Source organism: Mesocricetus auratus, unplaced genomic scaffold, assembly GCF_017639785.1.
Source record: "Mesocricetus auratus isolate SY011 unplaced genomic scaffold, BCM_Maur_2.0 Super-Scaffold_100022, whole genome shotgun sequence".
Lineage (NCBI taxonomy): Eukaryota > Metazoa > Chordata > Mammalia > Rodentia > Cricetidae > Mesocricetus > Mesocricetus auratus.
Window position 1 is genome coordinate 15,804,223 of NW_024429203.1, and position 22,488 is coordinate 15,826,710.

General features: G+C 41.8%; 1 protein-coding gene across 1 annotated transcript; it reads right to left on the reverse strand.

Annotated features, from left to right (window-relative positions):
* Positions 1 to 320: 320 nt before the first annotated feature.
* Ei24 (EI24 autophagy associated transmembrane protein) lies at positions 321 to 21,982 on the reverse strand. The gene is made up of 11 exons (XM_005085852.4): positions 21,847 to 21,982; positions 17,537 to 17,643; positions 11,399 to 11,544; positions 9,882 to 9,942; positions 7,710 to 7,776; positions 6,716 to 6,840; positions 6,302 to 6,421; positions 5,310 to 5,421; positions 3,797 to 3,908; positions 3,139 to 3,213; positions 321 to 1,458 (listed from the first exon to the last, which is right to left on the reverse strand). The coding sequence occupies exons 2-11, from the start codon at positions 17,576 to 17,578 to the stop codon at positions 1,296 to 1,298; spliced, it is 1,023 nt and encodes a 340-aa protein (XP_005085909.2). The 5' UTR covers positions 17,579 to 17,643; positions 21,847 to 21,982; the 3' UTR covers positions 321 to 1,295.
* Positions 21,983 to 22,488: the final 506 nt, after the last annotated feature.

Consider the following 22,488-nt stretch of genomic DNA (forward strand, 5'->3'; position numbering starts at 1 on the left):
TCATTCAATCTATGCATACATCTGGCTCACGATGTGATTTAGAAATCAAACACTGCCTGGTGGCGGTGGTGGTGACAAACACCTATAATCCCACCACTGGGAAGGCAGAGACAGTCAGATCTCTGGGAGTTCAATGCCAACCTGCTCTACAGAATGAGTTCTGGGACAGCCAAGGCTACACAGAGAAACCCTGACTTGAAAAACCAAAAAAAAAAAAAAAAAAAAAAAAAGAGAAAGGGAGGGAGGGAGGGAGGGAGGGAGGGAGGGAGGGAGGGAGGGAAGGGAGGAAGAGAGAAAGAAAGAAAAAACTCAAACATGCATTTTATGGGAAACGAGCTCACGTTTAATTGTGATATTTTAAAATTGTACAATTTTTTTTTTTACATCTGCCCTCCCACCCCATATTTAGACTCTTAAAGTGACAGGAAAACATGACCAATCACAGGTTGAATGGGTTTAATAAGTTTACCCCTTCGGTTCCTATATGAAGCACCCAATATTCCTTAAAACACCAATGAGACCTGGCAGTGGCCAACAGTGAATTTCATCTTCAGGGTTAAGAAGTTCAGATCCTCTGAGCATTCTGTGATGCAGTGGCACTTGTCCAGAACTGATACTGCCCCATACTTGGGGAACTTAAATTGTACCAGTGAAAAAAGCAGTTTCCCTTCAAGGGGAAGAAAGAAAGAAACAACTCAAAACCCAGCTAGTTTAGCTGTGGTCTATCTGTCCCATCTCTTCAGGCTCCTTTTTTTCTTCTTCTTCTTTCCTTTTCTGCAGAAGAGCAAGAGAGACCAAAACCTAACCTGAGTTACAAGAAAACAAGACAGTGATGGCTATAGAAGGAGTGACCTGGAGCAACTGGAATGCTCCTTTACCTCCCACATCCAATGTATGTGCTTCACAGAAAAACAGTAACAACAAATTCACAAAATACAACAGTTAAAATTACAAAGCCCATTCATCCAGGGGTGCTGGAAGGCAGGAAGAAGTGGGAGGGTAAATGACACAGGGATAGGAAAAGTCCAGGCACAGGAACTGGCAAATGCTAGAAACAGCTGGAAAACTCCAGTCCTTTCAGACCTAGGGTAGTGGTAAAAAAAAACCCACATACTGGAGTCGGGAAGATTCTGCCTTACTGCACCAGAGACGAAAATTCCAATTCATCCAAGGGAAGGGAATATGTAGAGGGCCCTTGGCAGTGGGTCCTGCCTTCTATGGCAGGGGCAGAAAACAGAAATAGCTGCACATCTTCTCCCCAGTCCCACCCACCCATCCCCTTTGGACAGCAGGACTCAGTGGCCTGCAGCAGCTTTCAGTTTGGCAGGAGAAGGATGTGGAGAAGGGAACTTCTCTGCAGAAGACGAACTGCTCAGGGCTGACTGCAGGTAGACTGTCTTGTGGAAAAGTCTGTTGCTTAAAAAGACCACCAAGGAGAAGAGCCGCAACTGGAAAAGACTAAAGGACAAGAAACCCTACTGGTTAGCTCCCAGTTAATCAACATAACTGCTTCAAGCAAATTACAGTTTATCTGACTACTTTTAAGTTTAAAATGACATAGGGGGAAAAAAAAACAAGGCAACAGAACTCAAAGCAATAGAGGTATTAGACAATACATTTATCAGTTAAAGAATATGCTGGCTGCAGAACAAGTAGCAGGACAGACTATTTGCCCCGCAGCCTGAGGCTGTGAGTTAAATCCCACCACTGAAAAAAGAAATGTAGCTGGGTGGTAGTGACCCACACCTTTAATCCCAGCACAAAAAAAGAAAAACAAAAACAAAAAACCTGTCTTGAAAAACCAAAAAAGAAACAGATGTAGCATGTCTTGCTGCTGCCACAAATCCATTACAATCAGTAGTTTCAGTATCAGGGCTTTTAAAGGAAATTTAGTTATATCAGATTTTTAAATTTTTATTTCATTATTTTATGGAATTGAGTGTTGCCTTCAAGTTTGTCTGTGCACTATCTGTTTGTCTGCTGACCACAAATGCCAGAAGAAGGTGTTGCATCCTCTAGAACTAAAGTTACAGATGCCTGTGAGCCACCAAGATGCTAGGAGCTGAACTTGGTCCTCTGGAAGAATAGCCAGTGCTCTTAACTGCTGATTCTCACACAGAACCTACTACTTTCTTTAAAAGTGGCCATTATTACAAAAATGGGCTTTACTCAGATGTTTACAAAGAACTTATATCTAGTGACTGCTAGCTTAGAACTCTTTATGTAGCCCAGACTGATCTTGAGCTCATCATTCTGCCACAGGCTTCCAAGTTTTCTGATTAAGGCATGAAACACCATACCTGGCACAACTGGTAAATTTTAAGAACAGGTATAAATGGATAGACTTGGTGGCATCCACCTACAGTCTCAGCACTGGGAGACAAGGCAACAGAATCACAAGCTCAAGATACAACAGTGCTACACAGGAAGAAATAAAAAACAAGCATGTGTGAGAGTGTCAATTTTGGGGAAAAATATATGTATACTCAAAAATATATATTTCATGTCTCTGTCTCTCTCTCTTCCATCTGTCTGTCTCAGTTCCTAGCATTCACAATAGCCTGTAATGTAGTCCCAAGGGATATGATATCATTTATTGTACTACATGGGCTCTGAATGCACATGGTACACAGATAGACATGTTAGCAAAACACTAATAAAAATAAATGTTAAGGTGTGCTGGATAGTTTGATGTCAACTTGACACAAACTATAGTCAATGGAGAGATGGGAGCATTTTTGAGAAAAACGCCTCCCTAAGATACAACTGTAAGGCATTTTCTTATTAGTTATTGATGGAAGAGGGTCTAGCCCATTGTGAGAGGGGCCATCCCTGGGCTGGTGGTCCTGATTTCTATAAGAAAGCAGGCTGAGCAAGCCATGTGGAGTAAGCTAGTAAGTGGCAGACTTCCATGGCTTCTACATCTGATCCTGCCTTCAGGTTCCTGCCTTATCTGAGTTCCCATCCTGATTTCCTTTGATGATGAACACCAGTAACAGAGAAATGTAAGCCACATATAAATCCTCTCCTCAAGCTGCTTTTGGTCACGGTGTTCACAGCAATAGAAACTAACAAGACATAAGGGTTTTCTTCAGCATAAGAGATTTATACAGCAGAAGTCTCATCACTGGCACTTACTATGCTTTTCCAGGAGTCTTTGCTTCATTGGCGCTGATGATGAATAAAGGAAATAGGATCGAGAAGAGGCAGCCACTGTTAAAAACAAAAAAGTCAACTTCACAAGACTTGATTTTAGAAAACATACTGGAAGCCTCATATCTCCTTCCCAGCTTTGCAAACAGCATGATGTGATGAAAGGTTAACATATCATATAAACACAGCTTCAGAAATGAACAGAAGAGTTTCTAAATTTCTAAGTATCTGCCTCCAGGAGACAGCACAGAATAAGATAGGCTATATTTTAATGCTGACAAATGTCAATTACTATTATCATCAACAACAGCAAAAAAACCTCTTCCTGATGGTCAAATGATACTAGGTCAGAAGCAAACTAATAAAAGATGCTTGTTAAGACATACTTTTTTTTTAAAAGATTTATTTATTTATTATGTATACAGTATTCTTATTTGCATGTATGCCTCCAGGCCAGAAGAGGGCACCAGATCTCATTTTAGATGGTTGTGAGCCACCATGTGGTTGCTGGGACTTGAACTCAGGTCCTCTGGAAGAGCAGCCAGTACTCTTAACCTCTGAGCCATCTCTCCAGCCCCCTAAGACATACTTTTATTACTTACTTTTACTTTTCTAGTCTTTGGAATTTCTCTAGCCAAGTTACCTGATAATATAGGAGGACTGCATTGCCGTGAGGAAAGCCAAGGGCAAGCCAAATCCAAAGTAGTAAGGCCAATTCCTTTCTATGTTTGACAATCGCTGGTGCATTTCAATTCCTAAAACAAGGAAGTCAGTAGTACACCTAAGACTCATAACTCATTTACATGACTAACTGGCAGACACAATTATTAAAGGCTTAGGTTTTAGGCACAAAGCTTCCATTTAGAACACAGATACAGCATATAAACTATACAAATCTACTGGGTTTATTATGGTACAAACCTTTGATCCCAGGACTTTAGAAAGCAGAGGCAATTTGGTCTACATAGGGAGTTACTGACCAGCTAGGACTGTATAGTAAGACCCTGTTTCAAAGAATTGTACATATCTGACATAAAGCTTCAATGCAAAGATTTTACAGTAATCATAATTTCAAAGTAACAATTTTAGCACCAGCTTCCTTCGTCAGGACAGTCTAGAATAAAGCAAAAAATCAAAAAAGGATGGCATCTCGGGGGTGAGGAAGGTGGAGTGTGTGGGGGTAGGTGGCAGCCAGAGGCCAGAGCAAGCTCCAGGACAGCCAGGGACACACTGAGGGGTGGGGGGTAGGGGGAGATATCTCTACTGAAAGCTTCACACTCACTAAGATGAATATGCAAAGGTTTTTGTTTGTTTGGGTTTGTGGTTTTTGATATAGGATCTTATATATGGTCCAGGCTACTTTCAAACTCTAAGTCCTCCTTTCTCTACCTCAAAGTAAATGCAAGGATTACAAGTTCTGGACCCCTTTATACAGCATCAAAGTCTTTTTATAAGATTCCCAGCTGGGTATGGTGGGACACACCTGTAATCCCGGCATTTAAGATGCTAAAACAAGAAGACTGGAGTTAGAAACTAGCCTGGATCATAAAAACATACCAGCAAGGCTACACACAGCAAGACCCAACTCAAAAAAAAAAAAAAAATAGTGCTAGATATAATGGTGCCCACCTATAATCCCAGCACTCTGGAAATAGAAGGCAGATCAGAAGAGTTCAAGGTCATCCTCAGCTCCATAGCAAGTTCAAAGCTAGCATGAGCTACATGAGACCTTGACTCTAAAAATAATAAAGAAAACAACCAAAATTTAAAAGTAATAGAATGATGATAAAGTTCAAAGTAATCAAATGAGCTTGACTTGATAGTGTATGCATGTAATCCCAGTACTTGGGAGGTAGAAGCAGGAAGTTGGAAAGTTGGAGGTCAGCCTGGGTTACACAGCAAGACCATGTCATAAAATAAATTTAAAAAACATTTAAATCACATTAAGTACTAAAATGGTAATTAATTCTACAATACCACTTTCCCTGGCTGCAAAAGTTAATAAACCGACTAAGCCAAATGTAACCTCCCTCTTCCCAATGAGCCACGTCTTTTCAGAAATCTAAGAGCTGAGTATTGAACAGCTTAGTGTGTGCAGCACCAGCACTTCTGAACAAGGCGTCTTTTTTCCAGTTTTTTTTTTTTAATGGACTTACCTTTATTGAACCAACGGTACTCAAAGCAGTACAGCGAGTAGAGGAGAGACATATGCAGCAGACTAACCAGCTGACCCACAAGATGGATGGGGAAGAGACTCACAAACATCCCCTGAGGAACAAATGCAGCAAGTCTTAACTCCAGAGTGTCAGACATTTCCCGCTCACTATTCCAATCAGAGATGGCCTCCCAGCTGCTTCAAAGTTGTTTAATGGCAGGATCAGAGTCTCCAAGAAAAGACAAAGTAAACCCATGGTTCTTGTGTTTTATATTTAAACTCTCTAGCTGCTTTTAAAGTCTCTCTCCTTTCTTCCCTCCCCTCCCCAATTACTCATGCCTTAGATAGGTACTATTGTCCTTTCACTTTTTTATTTTTTTTAAATTTTAAAACTTTATATGTCTGAGTATTCTGCCTGTATGTATGGATACGTATCACATGTGTGGTTGGTAGTTATAACAGAATGCTGCATCAACTGAAACTAGAGTCATGGATGGCTGTGAGTCACTATGTGGGTACCAGAAACCATTCACTGAGTCATTTCTGCAGCTTCCGTTTTCCTTTTCTTAAATAAGTGTGTGTGTGTGTGTGTACCAATTCTTATCTCTTACTAATAAATTTCAATTTAACTTGTTCATTGGGTAAAAATGCTATTGTGAAAGCAAGAGGCCTGAGTTCAAATCCCCAGCACCAAGCAAGGGTGTATATGCCAGTAACCCCAACACTTGAGGGTTGGCAGACACAGACAATTCTAGGAGATTGCTGATCAACCAGGCACCCTAGCCAAAAATAGTGATCTTCAGGTTCAGTGAGAGATCTCTTTCTCCATTTGTGTGTGAAGATCGTACACACACAAACAGTGCTTTAAAAATCATTACTTCCCAGGAGGCATTTATGCGTACTCCAGAAAGATCCGGGTTTTGCATTTATACTGAAGTCCCCTTCACTAACTTCCTTTTCTTATGTTTTAAAAAATGTTTCCATGTCTCTCACCTGAATAAGGAAAAGTGCCTGTAGCAAAAGGTTGAAGAGCATGTCAGCAATTATTTTGCTGACACTGGGGAATGGATGAGGCTTCCTCCCTGATACTTCAAATGCCAGGTCAGCTATATCCTGAAACAGAGAACAGTAGTACAACAAAACATGAATTAATGGTCCCATGTCCATCCCCAGCTAATGCCACTGTTCGCTATCAGAGCTGCCAGGTGAGAAAAGTCTGCCTTAGTAACTTGAGATAGTCATTTCATTTTACAAAACCACAAAGATTACCAAACGGGCAGTTTAGCTTAAAAAATGTTAAGACTTGAAAACTGTTTTCCCTATGGCCCACTAACTTCATAGGCTACAAAGAGTATAACCTAGTAAACCATCATGTAGAACCCAGACGCCATTCTACCCTGGACCTACTTGGAACCAAATGGCATTCACAACTTTGCTAAGCACAAACAGGGGGAGCACCCAAAGAGCACTGAAAATTGATGTGAGGAAGAATTCCAGCCATGACCAAACATCTCCATGCAGTGATGGATCACCTAAAAAAAAAAAAAAGCAAGAAGAATTATTAGTTTAGTTAGACAGATGGAACACCAGACGACCAAAAATGGAATTTTTTTTTTTGTTATTTGAGACAGGGTTTCTCTGTATTGTTTTGGAGGCTGTCCTGGAACTCGCTCTGTAGACCAGGCTGGCCTCGAACTCACAGAGATCCGCCTGCCTCTGCCTCCCCAGTGCTGGGATTAAAGGTGTGCGCCACCAACGCCCGGCAAAAATGGAACTATTTTGTTACTACTCTTCTGCCTCACATTCTGGCCACAGCTCTTATTCATAGCAATGACAGTTTTGTTCTTGAAACAAACCTGGTGACTACTGCAATGTCTCAGTGACTAATCACAGAGCCCAGGAAACCAACTGAATTTAAATCTCAGCTCTGCTACTTACCAATGACTTAACGTCTATTTACTTATCCATAAAATAGACAGCTCAACAATGCCTATCTCAAAAAGCCATTGAGAAGTCCAAATTAAAAACATCAGCTGAAAAAACAAACAAACAAACAAACCATCAGCTGGAGGGAAGCAGGCCTTTAATTCCAGCACAAGGGAGGCAGAGGCAGAGGCAGAGGCAGGTCAATCTTAGTGAGTTTAAGGCCAGCCTGGTCTACAAAACAGGAGGCAGAGGCAGGTAGATCTCTGAGTTAGATTCCAGCCTGGTCTACAGCATGAGTTCCAAGACAGCCAGAACTGTTACATAGAGAAACAGTCTCAAAAAAAAAAACAAACAAAAAAACCTAAAAACATCAAATTGCTGGTGTTGTTAGGAAGTGCTTATGAAACTGAGGAAGACTAGAAACAAATATCTCAAACCTCTATCCCAAGCAGAAGCAAGATACATACATACTCACCAATAATCCGGGCTGTTACTGATTGAAGCACAGGAATAAACACTCGATAAAACAAGAGGAGACTAAACTGAAGGAAAGAGGCAATAATCAAAAACCCTTCTTAAATTAAAACAAGGCATCATGCACACAAGAGGCAGAGGCAGGTAGATCAAAGCCAACCTGGTCTACAGAGTGAGTTGTGAGTTCCAGGCCAGCCAGGGCTACACAGAGAAACCACCTCAAAAAAAAAAAAAAAAAAAAAAAAAAAACCAGGATAATAACAACAATAATAAATTTAAGCAAGGCATTTCAGCTCTCACTGTAATGACTTTCTAGTCAAGACTGCTAGTTTATAAATCAGGAGGCCCAAAGAAGCACCTTTCCTACTTGCCAAAACTCCAAGACAGTGCAGCCAACTGATACTATGTATCAGTGAGACTTTTGAGATAGAGAAAACATTTTAACTAACATTCAGGCCAATGTATAAAGATATACACTAAGCATCCCGTGATGTTTATTATCAGGCCAATGTATAAAGATATACACTAAGCATCCCGTGATGTTTATTAATTAAATCTAAAGTTAACATCTGAAAATATTAGTAGAAGCACCTTTCCTACTTGCCAAAACTCCAAGACAATGCAGCTAACTGATACTATGTATCAGTGAGACTTTTGAGATAGAGAAAACATTTTAACTAACATTTAAGCCAATGTATAAAGACATACACTAAGCATCCCGTGATGTTTATTAATTAAATCTAAAGTTAACATCTGAAAATATTAGTGAAATGTTTATATAAGACAAACTGAATTACACTAAATATCATGTCAAGAACAGTATTTATATTTCACTAAAGACTATGAGAGCTCTCAGTTAATTATAGGTAACTTTTTTTATCTGAGTCTCAATAATAATCAACTGCTACAACCAGAAACATCTACTTTCTCTGATTCCATAGATAACCTAAAATGTCTAAACAGTTATTTATAACAACACTAAAACCTGTCAATGGATCATATAAACAAACACACATATATGCAGGGCTCTCCCAGATATCTCTTCAGATATAAGTGAAAGGAATAAAATTCACCAAAGATGTACAAAATCCAATTCATGTTTGCTGTTTAGGATTTTCTGTGTAGCCCTGGCTGTCCTGGAACTCACTCTATAGACCAGGCTGGACTCTAACTCAGAGATCTACCTGCCTCTGCCTCCTGAGTACTGGAATTAAAGGTCTGTGCAACTATGCCCGATTCATATTTATTTGTTTTTTTGAGGCAGGGTCTCATATATCTCAGGCTTATCTCAGACTTACTATGTAGTCAAGGATGACCTTGAACTTCTTATGCTCCTGCTTTTACCATAAAGTGCTGATATTATAAGTATTGTTATTTATATTTTTAAAGATTATTTTTATGGCTGGGTGGTACACGCCTTTAATCCCAGCACTCGGGAGGCAGAGGCAGGCCGATCTCTGAGTTGGAGACCAGCCTGGTCTATAAGAGCTAGTTCCAGGGCAGCCTCCAAAGCTACAGAGAAACCCTGTCTCAAAAAAATAATAAAATTTTTATTATTTTATATATGTCTGGTTATCTGTATATGCAACACGTGCATACAGGTACCCATGGAGGCCAGAAGAGTATACAAAATCCCCTAGACATAAAAAACAAATTTAAAATGCCTGGTATAAGTGCTGTGAACTGAACCCAGATCCTCTGCAAGAGCAAAGACTGCTCTTAAAAACTGGCCCATCTTTCCAACCCACTGGTATCTTCTTTAACATTAATTTTCTTTATTCCTTTTTTTCCCTTGAGACAGCATCTCACTATACCGTCCCTAGATGGCCTGAAATTCAGTTACATAGACAAGACTGGCCTGGTCTCAGAGATCTGCCTGCCCCTGCCTCTCAAGTACTAGGATTATAAGCATGTACTACCACACACGGCAATTATTGTTTTTAGACATCACACAAAATAATGGGTTTCATTTTGACATTTTCATACATATAATTATTTCTTGCTCAGATTCCCCTCCTACATCCCCTACCCATGTGATAATCATCAGCATATATAAACAACTCAAACAAAGATAAATATCTTTGTGTTTTAAGGAAGCGGCTGAGAAATATTAACCTAACAACAATCTAAAGATGCATATAGGGAACCTAGAATGTGATGGAAAAGAACTTACCCAGAATACTCCACCGTTCCAAGCACAACACTGGAAGATTCTACTAACAATACGTGGCTCACTGAAAAAGATCATGAGTTTAGCTTGTAAGGCCAATAGGCTGCTTCTAACGTTATCTGATAACTCTCCATTTTACAGCTTCTATTGGCACCAAATTATCTTTGAGCACCTAATGTTCTCCCAACGTTCCAATTCAGTCCATAAGAAAAGGCTTCCATGTGTCCAAGGAACCAGGTGTTTTGTTTTAGAGATAGGGACTCATTGTATAGACCAGGCTGGCCTCAAACTCTTGGCAGTCCCCCTGCCTCAGTCTTCAGTGTTGGTATTACATGCATGTGCCACCACACCCAGGTGAAGAAACCAGCTTTTCTATTTTGTTGTCAGTTTGAGACAGGATTTCACTATGTAGCCCTGGCTGACTTGGAATTCACTATTTGGCTTCAAACTGCCTGCCTGTGCTCCTAAGTGCTGGTATTAAAACTATGCATCACAAGCTTTCCTTTAAAAACTAAAAAGGGGCTGATGAGATGGCTTACTGAGAAAAGTGTCACAAGCCTGGCAACCTGAGTTTGGTTCCCTGAACTCATGTAAAAGGTGGAAGAAGTTAATTCCACAAAGATGTCCTATGGTATCTACACATGTGCTGTGAAATGGACATACTCTCCCAATGATAAATAATTTTTAATGTTATTTACTTTTATGTATATGGTTGCTTTGCCTGCATGTGTGTCTGTGCACCACCTATGTGCATTATCCATGCAGGCTAGAAGAGAGCCTTGGATCCCTTGGAACCAGAACTGCAGACAGCTGCTAGCCTCCATGCAGGTGCTGGGAACTGAATCCAGCCCCCAAATAAAACAAACGTACACGTGTGTTTTTGTGTGTGTGTGTGTGTGTGTGTGTGTGTGTGTGTGTGTGTGTGTGTGTGTGTCTGTGTTCTTCCCTCTAAAGTCCGAGGTTAGAGCACATTAAATAAGAAAGTCTGGGTTGGGTTTAGTCTATCGATAAATAAATCCATATAGACTTTACTATAAGCATTCATTAAATCAAACACTGTTTGTGGTCCTCTATTTCTCTGTTTGGTACTCTTGATTTTATTTTTGTTGCTGTTTAATCTACTGTTGTATGTATAAGATGCATGTGGAGGTCCAAAGACAACTCTGGAGCTGGCTCTCTTCTTCCAGCTTTCCTTGAGTTCCAAGGACTAAATCCAGGCCATCACACTTGCTTAGCGGGCACCTTTTGCCTCTGAGCTATCTCAGTGTATTTTCTTTTTAACATCATGCCATTTTGAGTAAGAATCTGAGTTTAAGTTTGTGTGTGTGTGTGTGTGTGTGTGTGTGTGTGTGTGTGTGTGTGTTGGGGTGGGGGGAAAATCGCCTAATAACATTTTCCTATTAAAAATAAAAAAACAACTAATAGGATTCTAAGTTACTGTGTAGGGCCTTCCCCGCCATTTCCTGGTCTTAGTATGTGCCCCTCCGCGACAGCTTAGGATGTAGGCCTGCACTCCTCACCTCTCTTGTTTCTGTTCTACACTCTGGGCTCTCCTCTGGGCCAAGACACTACTTGCCCTTCTTCGGCGCTGCTCCTCTCTCTTCTGCTGGATCCGAGCATCTAGCTTTGAGATGGTACAGATGCCCCAGATGGAGTCTTTGATTCCCTGTAGATAAGGACATTTTTAAAGAGAAATTGTGGGCTGGAGACCTTGCAAAGTTACACACAGGAAAGTGAGTAACAGTGGAAACCACAGTACTCACTTTGCTACAGAACTAAAGGAGAGTGATTTGTGCCTCCAGTGCTCTGATGCAACAACTCAGGACTTGGTGCATAGTAGGCAGCACTCTGCCACTGAACTATACCCTCACCCTTTATGCATTCTTTATCCTTTTCTGTGGAATATTACTTTAACTATGTAAACATGTGTTACATTTGTTTACATTATAGAATATTACTTTAACTACAGAGGTATGCTGCATTTGTTAAAACTATGTAAAGGTGTGTCACACTTGTTTCAACTTGCCTGCTAAGGCACCTGAGTGTTTTAATAAAAAGCTGAATGGCTTGAGTTGGGCAGTGGCACACACGGAAGGCAGAGGGAGGCAGATCTCTTGTGAGTTCAAGGCTAACCTGGTCTACAGAGCAAGTTCCAGGACAGCCAAGGCTACACAGAGAAACCTTGTCTTGAAAAAAACAAAAAAACAAAAACTGAATGGCCAATAGCTAGGCAGTAGAGGGATAGGCAGGGCTAGCAGGCAGAGAGAGCAAATCAGAGAAGGAATGGGGAGGGAAGAGGGGAGAAGGGGGAGGAGAACCAAGGAGCTGCCCAGGGTCAGCCAGTCAGCAGACAGACAGATACAGAGGAAGCAGGAAAGTAGGACACACAGAATGGAAGAAAGGTAAAAAGGTCCAATGCAAAACAGAAATAGGTTAAAGTAAGTTATAAGTAGTGGGATAAGCCTAAACTAAGGCTGAGAATTCATAATTAATATTAAGTCTACACATCTTTATTTTGGAGGTGGTTGGTGGCCCAAATAAAATTTCCAACTACAATCCTTAATTTACAAAAGAACTGCAACAATAGAGAACTTTAAAACTCCTTTAGTCCAGAATCATTAGTTAGTATTTTTTTCCTATTAATATATACACTTATCCAAACCATTCAAGTAGGTTGTTTTATCACGCTCATGCAGTTTTCCCTTGGGCAGAGGCTGAAACAGGGTCTCACTACATAAGTCGGACTGATGTCAAACTCTTGATTTTCTTGCTTTGGCTCCCAAATACTGGGAACACAAGTATAGTGGCCAACATGACCAGTTGATCATTTTTCAGGAGTTATCCTAAGAACAACACTCTTATATAACCATAGGGCAGTTATCAATTCAAGAAACTTAATACTAAAATACTTTATAGTCCACATTCCAAGTTTCCATTCATCACAACAATGAACTTCATGGCATTGCGCACCTGGAGAGTTTAATCCAGAATAAAATAATGCATTTTGTATGTCTCCTTAGTATTTTTAAATCAAGAACAGTTCTTTATACTTCTGCTGTTTCCATTTTATTTGTGTGAGTATGTTGCATGCATGGCGATCAGAGGACAACTTGTAATAGTCAGTTCTCTCCTTCCATGAGGCGTGTTTCTGGGATCACCACACTCAAGTCATCAGGTATGATGATAAGAATCTTTACTTCTCAAAAAAAAAATGTTAAAAATCAGGGTGGTGGTGGCTCACATCTTTAATCCCAGTACTGGGAGGCAGAGCCAGGTGGTCTCTATGAGTTCAAGGCCACCCAGGACTACAGAGCAAGTTCCAGAACAGGCTACACAGAGAAACCACGTGGGGGTAGGGGGGAAGTACCCACACACACAAAAAAATCTTTACTTCTAAGCCATCTCACTAGCCCTAGTCTTTGTCTTAAAAAAATACAGGCTAGCTACTTCATGGAATTTTCTTAAGATTTAAGTTTCCCCATGATTACCCAGGTTAAGCATTTTGAACAAGAATACCACAGAACTGATGGTATCACACCAAGAAACACATAAGCTAGGCATGGTGGCACATGTCTCTTTCCAAAATTCAAGGTTGAGGCAGGAAAAATCCCAAATCCAAGGTCAGCCATGGATACACAGCCAGTCTGTCCTGTCCAAAGAGATCATATCCACCCTCGCTCCCTAAACAATGGCACACAGTAACTGTTTGCCCTTGTGGTGATATTAATTCCATGGTTTCAAACTTTTTCCTCTAGTAACTAGAAACAGTAAGTGGGAAACACTTCTGATGGCATGCAAATATCATGCCTATGGATTTCTCCCAAATTTAGCATCCTTCCACGATTCTTACCTAAACCAATCCTGAATTATGAGCACTAAATAGTAGTTTTCTAACACTTTTACATTTACCAATACAATGAAAACACATTATCGTCTTCCCTACTCCCTTTCAGTACCAATTAAATTGCAGCAGTATTCCTTGAATTCTATACTAGCTCTAAACACCAGTCAAGAAAGGACTACACTATATCGAATTTGGAGACAGACACAATTACTGTTTTAAAAGGAGAGAAAGAAGGGGAAAGAAATAATTGCTGCAAATTGTAAACAAACCTCTATAGTAAGGGAGTGCCACATCAAACAGAAGCATCATGGTAGTGCTATTGAGTTTGTATAGACTGCATACAGACAGTGACAAATGCACTTTCCAATCATATCTGCTATAAACTCCAGAATTACCTGTAATCCAGTTCAAAGAACTGTATTCATTTATCCATCCATGCAACCAACCACATATTGTGCAACTTCAGTGAACTATTCTTTGGTCAGATGGAACCGCCCAAGAAGACAGTGTAATCCCACCAACATGGGAGACAGGTAGGATAATAACTCAAGTTAGGTCAGCCAGGACTTACAAGACTCTACCTCAAAATAAAGACAAGGAAAGGCTGGGGATTCAGCTGAGTGCTTGCCTATCGTGTGAGAGGCCTTGGGTTCAATCCCCACTATTGAAAGGAAAGCAGAAAAATTATACAAATAAACTAAAAATTTAACACACACACTAGAGTTTAATAAAAGCCATAATAGATTTATGTCCAAAGTAGAATAATTGCACCAGGATAGTGAACTTCATAAAAAGACAAAAAAAAAAAAAAAAAAAAAAAAAGCAGAGTTAAGTGTGGTGGTATACTCCTATGAGACTAGCACTAGGACACTTGAGAGACTAAGGCAAGCTGATCACTCCAAATTTGAACCCAGTCTGGGATAAAGAGTAAGAACATCTTTAAAATAAATAAATAAATAAAAAGACCAGCAAGATGTCTCAGCAAGTAAGGTATTTGCCACCAAGTTGACAGCCATGTGTCTATATATAGACGGGAAACCTGACATACTGTCCAAGCACACACATATTAAATAAAGCTAACAAAAACAAAAGCATGGCTGTGCCTCAGTCAGAAGGCCAAGAAAATCCTGGGGGTTGAACCTGGTGTCAGGCTTGTTACCTGCTTGTATTAGGGTTACAACAACGTGAAGTCATTTTGTAGAAACATCAAGTAATATCTTTGGGGGGGTGTAGCTTTGTAGATCAGGCTGGCCTTAAACTCAGAGATCTGATTGTGTGTGCTACCACGGCCCTGCTCTAAGTAATACATCTTTTTTTTTTTTTTTTTGAAACAGGGTTTCTCTGTGGCTATGGAGGCTGTCCTTGAACTAGATCTTGTAGACCAGGCTGGTCTTGAACTCACAGAGATCCACCTGCCTCTGCCTCCCGAGTGCTGGGATTAAAGGCGTATGCCACCACCCTCAATGTAAGTCTTTTTCGTGTTTCCAGGTTCTCCATGATGAGTGACTTGAGGTCACTTACCTCTCTGTAAGCCATCTCATAAACCCAGGGTTATTACTACTTTATTACTACTTTTTTTTTTTTTTGGTTTTTCGAGACAGGGTTTCTCTGTGGCTTTGGAGGTTGTCCTGGAACTCGCTTGATAGTCCAGGCTGGTCTCGAACTTACAGAGATCCGCCTGCCTCTGCCTCCCGAGTGCTGGGATTAAAGGCGTGCGCCACCAACGCCCGGCTAGGGTTATTACTTCTAAAACTGATTTTGATTAACAGGCAGTTAGAATGTTACCCTTAAACCTAGATAGTCATTTTCAAAATCTGCTTCTTTCTTTCTGAGTCAGGGTCTCATGTAGCCCCCTCCTGAGGATATAAGTCAATTCTGGAGTTGAACTACCATCCTTTTCCTCTATCTCTCAAGCAGCTTTGTGTGTGTGTGTGTGTGTGTGTGTGTGTGTGGTGGTAGTGGGGGTGGTGGTGGTGGTTTGCTATTTGGTTTTTGAGATGGGTCCCACTATACAACCCAAGATGGCCAAGAACTTATGGTCCTCCTACCTCAGTCAAATGAGTGCTTTGATTACAGATGTGTGCTGCTACATCTGGCTCAAACTAAACAGTGACACATACGTATAATCCCAGGATTTTCTATCAGTGCAAGGCATCAGGAGTTCAAGGTCATCCTGGACTACTACACAGCCAGTTGGAGACTAACTTGTCTCAAAACAAGCAAATAGGGCTCTGTAGCCAAGTTAAACAGAATCCTAATGCTAGATAATGCACTCAATAGACAGGTCTCCCAACTTCCATAGGATGCAGGATAGAAGGGCTGGGAATCAATCAGCATGTAAGAGTGTTTGCTCTGCAAGCATGAGGACCTGAGTTCAAATCCAATACCTTCATGTAAAAAGCTAGGCATGGTTTCTGGATCCTGAGAATTCCCTGGCCAGCCAGGCTTGCCAAATAGGCCAACTCAGGTTCAGTAAGACACCCTATCTCAAGAGAATAAAGCTGACAGCAAGAGGTAACAGAGGTAAACAAAGTTCTGTTTTGGCTTCCATATGAGAATCAGATTGTTACCTACACACCCACAGGCATGTACCACATAAAAACACACAAATATATACACATACATATACACATACTGTGGAATGTTTGTTTAACTATGCAAAGATGTGTTGCATTTGTTTAACTATGTACATAAACATTTGTTTATGTTTGGAATAATTAATTATTATTAATTATTGTATTATTGCTTTACCTTGCTTGCCTAAGGTCTAATAAAAAGCTAAACAGCCAATAGCAAGGGAGGAGGTATAGGTGGAACTTTAGGGCAGAAAGACTAATTAGGAGGAAGAATTTAGGGCTGTAGGAAGAAAGAAAAAGAGCCAGGAGCCAGCCAGTCAGACATGAGGATGTAGGAAAATACGACATACAAAATGAAAGAAAGGTAAAAAGTTCCAGGCAAAACATGGATGAAAGCTGGGAGGTGGTGGCGCACGCCTTTAATCCCAGCACTTGGTAGGCAGAGGCAGGCGGATCTCTGTGAGTTCGAGGCCAGGCTGGACCGACAGCCTCCAAAACAATACAGAGAAACCCTGTCTCATAAAAAACCAAAAAAAAAAAAAAAAAAAAAAACATGGATGAATAGAAACAGGTTAAATTATGTTAAAAGGTCTACTGGGACAAGCCTAAGCTAAGGTCAAGAATTCATAATTAATAATAAGTCTCCATGTCTCTATTTGGGGAGCTGGTTGGCAGCTCAAAAAAGTCCACTACAAACACAGACACAGAAAGACAGATGACACTATCTATCTATCTCTCATCTCTCTCTCTCTCTCTCTTCCTGTCTCTCTTCTCTCTCTTCCTCTCTCTCTCTTCCTCTCTTCCTCTCTCTCTCTCTTTCTCTCTCTCTCTCTCTCACACACACACACACACACACAAAGACACAGGATATAACTAGGCACAGGCTCACACTTGAAGGAGAGACAGTACTGAAATTAACTCAAATCAGCCAGGGCTGCATAGCAAAATAAAAAAGACTCAGGATAGTGTATACCTACATTCCTAGTACTTGGCATACTAATAAAAGCCACCAGGTGTTCAAGGTCAACCTGAAAACTATGAAAAACTCCTGTTTACTGAGTAGATGACACTGAAAACCTACATTCTATGTAAAAGACCCAACAAATATGATAAAAGTTACAAAATACCTGAAGGATTTCCTAGTCAGTTCTTTAGCAAAAATAAAAAGGGGGGTGGGAGAAAACACTACACACAAAAGAAAGAAGGGGGGGGTACAAATTCCATGAAAATATACTCACCCTACCAAGGTCCTGCAGAAAGGTTTTGACACTGTCAGCCATCTCTTCACTGCCCAGAATATCAATCACAGAGAGGAAGTACCCCCAAATCTCTCATCATGGAGGACCTGGAAACAGACGGAGAAAAAATACTTATGTTAAAGATAAGTTACCTCATGATCTTTTTCTACAAAATGACTCCACCTTCTAGTAGCCCTGATACAAGAGTAATAGACTGTAGCACTAATACAATAAACTATGAGACTATGCCTGTAACTGATGAAACCTAGGATGCTTATTTTTTTGTTTGAGATGTGAGGTCTTATTAAGTTGTCCCAGCTAGCCCCACACTCCTGGGCTCGACAGATCTTCCTGCCTCAGCTTCCCTAGTAAATAGAGGGGACAAATGTCCTCCTGGACAAGTGGTCTCTCCTAAGCCTTGGTGTCCCAACTACTCCTAAACACTTCAAACACTGTTGAAGATTTGGAGATGAGTGGTAATAATGTTTGAATAGCCTCTTAAGCAATTTTTATGATGGCTATGAATTCTCAGACACTTGAAGGTGAGACTGGAGAGACGGCTCAGCAGTTAAAATCGCTTTCTTCTCTTTTAGCTGACCATAGTGCCTGTGTCAGACCTCTGCCAACCATCTGAACTCCAGCTCCAGGGGATTCAATACCCTTTTCTGGCCTATACAGGTACCTGAATTCACATGCAGACACACACACATACACACACAAGCAAAACACTTGAAGAAACTAGGCACTACAGTATACTGTAATTCTACCACTAGGTAGGAGGCAGAGGCAGGAGGATAACCACAATTTCCACAACAGGCTGTCTACACATTGTGTTTCACACCTGCTAGGGCTTCCTAAGGAAACCCTGTTTCTCACAATAATAATTGATTTTGACATTTTAATCATGTATACTCCTCAAATACACAGGAAAGTTTAAGATATAAGAAACTACCAAGCCCTCTAATTAGCTCTTTCTATGTTTTCTAACTTCATCCCCACCACCAGCATAGTCCTGAAGATAATAATCTAGTGACTTACAGCACCATTTTCTAGTTTTAAATGTACATATATATATATACATGCATTTTTAAAAGATGTGTTTATTATGTATAATGTTCTGAAAGCATTGTCTGCGGGCCAGAAGAGGGTGCCAGATCTCATTACAGATGGTTGTGAGCCACCATGTGGTTGCTGGGAATTGAACTCAGGACCTCCAGTGCTCTTAACCGCTGGGCCATCTCTCCAGCCCCTGTGCATGTATTTTAATAATCATGTAGGAAACAATTTTAAACTTGACTAAGGCTTGGGAAGGGTCAAGTTCAAAGGTAGACTGTATGCTCAATATGTATGAGAGCCAGGGTTCAACCCCCATTACAAAACAAAGCAAAAACAACTCATGAAGTTCTCATTAGTAAGCAGTCTTTTTTTTTTTTTTTTTTTTTTTTTTTTTTGGTTTTTCGAGACAGGGTTTCTCTGTGGCTTTGGAGGCTGTCTTGGAACTCGCTCTGTAGACCAGGCTGGCCTCGAACTCACAGAGATCCGCCTGCCTCTGCCTCCCGAGTGCTGGGATTAAAGGTGTGCGCCACCAACGCCCAGCAGTAAGCAGTCTTTAGAACTGTAAGGCCTAGGTATGATGGCACATACCTGTAATACCATTTGGGAAATTGAGGCAAGATACTCAGGAGTTCAAGGGCATTTGCTGCTAAATTGGAAGTTTGAGGTATGTACATGGGTATGTAAGACCCTGTCTCAAAAAACAAAGCTAAACAACAACAAAAAAACCATAAACCAGTAAGGGTTTCTCTTTTATTTCTCAGATAAATGGGAAAGCTAACTCCAACAATTAAGAAACTGACAGGGTTGCAAATAAAACTCAGTCAGGGCTAGGGAGGTGGCTGAGCAGATAAGGGAGCCTTCTGCCAAGCCAAACCACCTAAGTTTAATTCTCAGGACCCACATGGGTTTGTCCCCTGACTTCTTATGCACACTCACATCATGGCACACACACAGGTTCACACACACACATAATTAATAAATGCTGAAAAAGAGAACAACTATAACTCAGTGATAGAGTGCTTCCATGGCATGTTCAATTCCCAATACCTAAGAAAAAATTTTGAGAGAGAGAGAGGCCTGATGGTGCAGTACTATAATCCCAATTCAAAGTCTGAATAAACTGAATTCAAAGCCAGCTTGAGTAACTTCATGAAATTTGTCTCAAAAACAAAACAAGCTGAGGGGTGGTGGCACACAACACTTGGGAGGCAGAGGTAAGCGGATCTCTGAGTTCAAGGCCAGCCTGGTCTACAGAGTTCCTGGACAGGCTCTGAAGCTACAGAGAAATCCTGTCTCAAAAACAGAAACAAAGGCTGGGGATATAGTTCACTGGTAGAGAACCCACCTAACATACACCAAGCTCTGAAGTTATGAGTGCAGCCCCCACTACTGGATAGGGCAAGAGAGTCCATATTATAAATAATTTTAAAATACCAGTCTCTCATTAATTTCTTCAAAGTAAACTCTAAGGTAAATGGAAAATCTACTTGCAAAAATGTTAAGAATTTAGGATTTCAAAGTTCTCGAGCCCTACCAAATCAAGCTGAGAACCTCCAATTTAAGAGATGTAATAATCTTAATACACTAATACACAGGCAGCTTGGACACAACTCAACTACAAAACATAAAGGACACCGTGTTTGACCTTTGGCCACCCCATCAAGCAGTAGTACACTGACCCAACTGGACTAATGCCACTCAGAACTGGACCAACAGGGAGATCAGAATCAGAGGGCTACCTGCACAACGCCATGTGCATCATCCCTCCCGAAGTCCAATGTGCTCACTTGGATTAGTTTTTAGGGTTAAGAAACATCTGTCATCACTCCCACTCCTCCCTCAAAAAAAAAAAAAAAAAAGCGTCTCAGAGTGTCCTGAATGTGTTTTCTAGCAATGTTCTGAGAGTTGTGGTGAAAGCAGCCCATGGACAGAATAGTAAATGTCTAATCCTGGGCCAAGGCACTAAGTGTGTGAAGACTGTCATAGAAACATAGAAACACCCTCTTAACCAACGACTTGCTCATCTACAAATAAAGAATGGTAAAATTCTTCACAGGGTTTTTCAGGGTGGAGCGCAACAGAATAAACAAAGCTGAAAATTTTGTATAGATGTAATCCTATTAAAGAATGCACCTGACTTGAGGTTTGAGGAAACTCATTATTTGGTCTAGTTCTCTCTCAGAGCCCTGACAGGGAGTTTCAAACATGTCTATCTATCCTAGCCCAGAACCACTGTCATTTGACTCCTGGCAGATTAATATACTTCTGCATGTAGCAACCAGCAAAGGACTTACTGACCAAATAGAGCCTTTGAAGGACAGGCCATTTCAATTTTATATTGTAGGCCTAACATCTTTCCTATGGGAAAGAACATTTGGTATGAATTAGCCTGTTTAACAAATTGCTGAGGCATGCAGAAAAATAACCTGCCACAATTTAAGAACACACCATTTACAAAGGGCTCCGACAACACAGGGGAATCAAGATACGTCTTCTGGTTCACAATATTTTACAGGTGGAAAACTTACACGGTTTGTCCATCAGCGAGCGAAAGCTAATTACAACAAACTTCAGAAGTTCAGTGTTCCAACACAGTCCGAACTTTTTTTTTTTTTTTTGCTTAAGCTTTGCAACGAGGATTTTTTTTGTTTAACCCAAGCATCCCATGGGCAAATCGCCTTTCTTAAACCTTGAAATGCTGTGCGGGCCACTAAATTCTTGACAGTCTTTAGAACCGATTAAGCATCTGCTGAGACACACATACTCCTGCACTTTCATTTCCAAGCCACCAAACCCAAGTCCCGGAAGGCAGGAAGCCGGCGTTTCCCTCTCCAGGTAGGAAGAGGGTAAACACTCTCACTCATCACCGGGCCGCAGAATGCCTCCTGGGCCCCCGGGACTGCTCGATCCCTACTCTCCGGGAGCTTCTTTCTGAGCATCTGGGCTGAGAACCCGTCTTTCTCCCCAGCTACTGCCGCGCACAGGGTGCGAACCACGCTCAACGCGGGTCACAGGAACTAAAGATAGCCCCACCGCACCTAGGACGAGCGAGCCTTGAGCGCCGCGCGCCGCAGGGCCTGCCCTCGCCGCCCTTCACGTCCCGGGCCCTTGGGGCCGGGGTCCCTGCCGCAGCCCCTGTCAGAACCTCGCCGACCAGCTCTGGCCTGACAGCTCTCGCTTGCCCCCTGGGCCCTGCGGCCCAGGCCCAGACGTGCAAGCGGCTCGACACCCCGTTTGCCGCGGCCCACACCTACCCCGCAGCCCTGCCGCGGCGGCTCCGGCCTGGGAGCTCGCCCACCGAGGCTTGGTTCGCCTGCTCCGCACCCGGCTGCCCGCTCCGCCCCGGCGCTCCCAGAGCCGGGGCTGCGCCCACACTGGGCATGCCCGGGCTGCACGGGGCAGCTGGGAAGTCGGGCGGGCACCCTGCCGGTCGCTGAGCGGGGGCGGGGCCAGCAAGGCAGGGAGGGGCCATCCAGGAGGGGCGGGGCCAGGGAGCCTGGGAATTGTAGTTGGCGGGAGCTGAGAGTCCCGCGTTCATCCTGGTTGTACAACTTCAGGCTTCTAGCCCCTAGCCCCTTTCTCACTGCTCAGTAATCCTGTTCCCTAGCCTCCTCAATCTGCAGCAATACTGACCTTTCTAAAGTCCTTTAAGTACAAATAATAGAGCCCGGCCTTTAATCCCAGCACTCAGGAGGCAGAGGCAGGCAGATCTCTGTGAGTTCGAGGCCAGCCTGGTATACAAGAGCTAGTTCCAGGACAGCCTCCAAAGCCACAGAGAAACCCTGTCTCGAAAAAACAAACAAACAAACGATGGAAACATTAAGATAGGGGTCACCTTGATTAATTGGGAGGCTTTCTAATTAAAGACTAATAAACCAGGTATGGTGATGCAAGCC

Bases quoted from the DNA above. Each gene is read 5' to 3' on its own strand.
- Ei24 (XM_005085852.4), bottom strand. From the start codon at position 17,578: ATGGCTGACAGTGTCAAAACCTTTCTGCAGGACCTTGGTAGG. The intron at 5,422-6,301 runs GTGAGAGACATG...TTTGTTCCTCAG, and splicing joins AGGCACTTTTCCTTATTCAG to GGGATGTTTGTGAGTCTCTT. The intron at 1,459-3,138 runs GTAAGTGCCAGT...CTTGTCCTTTAG, and splicing joins AAGACTCCTGGAAAAGCATA to TCTTTTCCAGTTGCGGCTCT.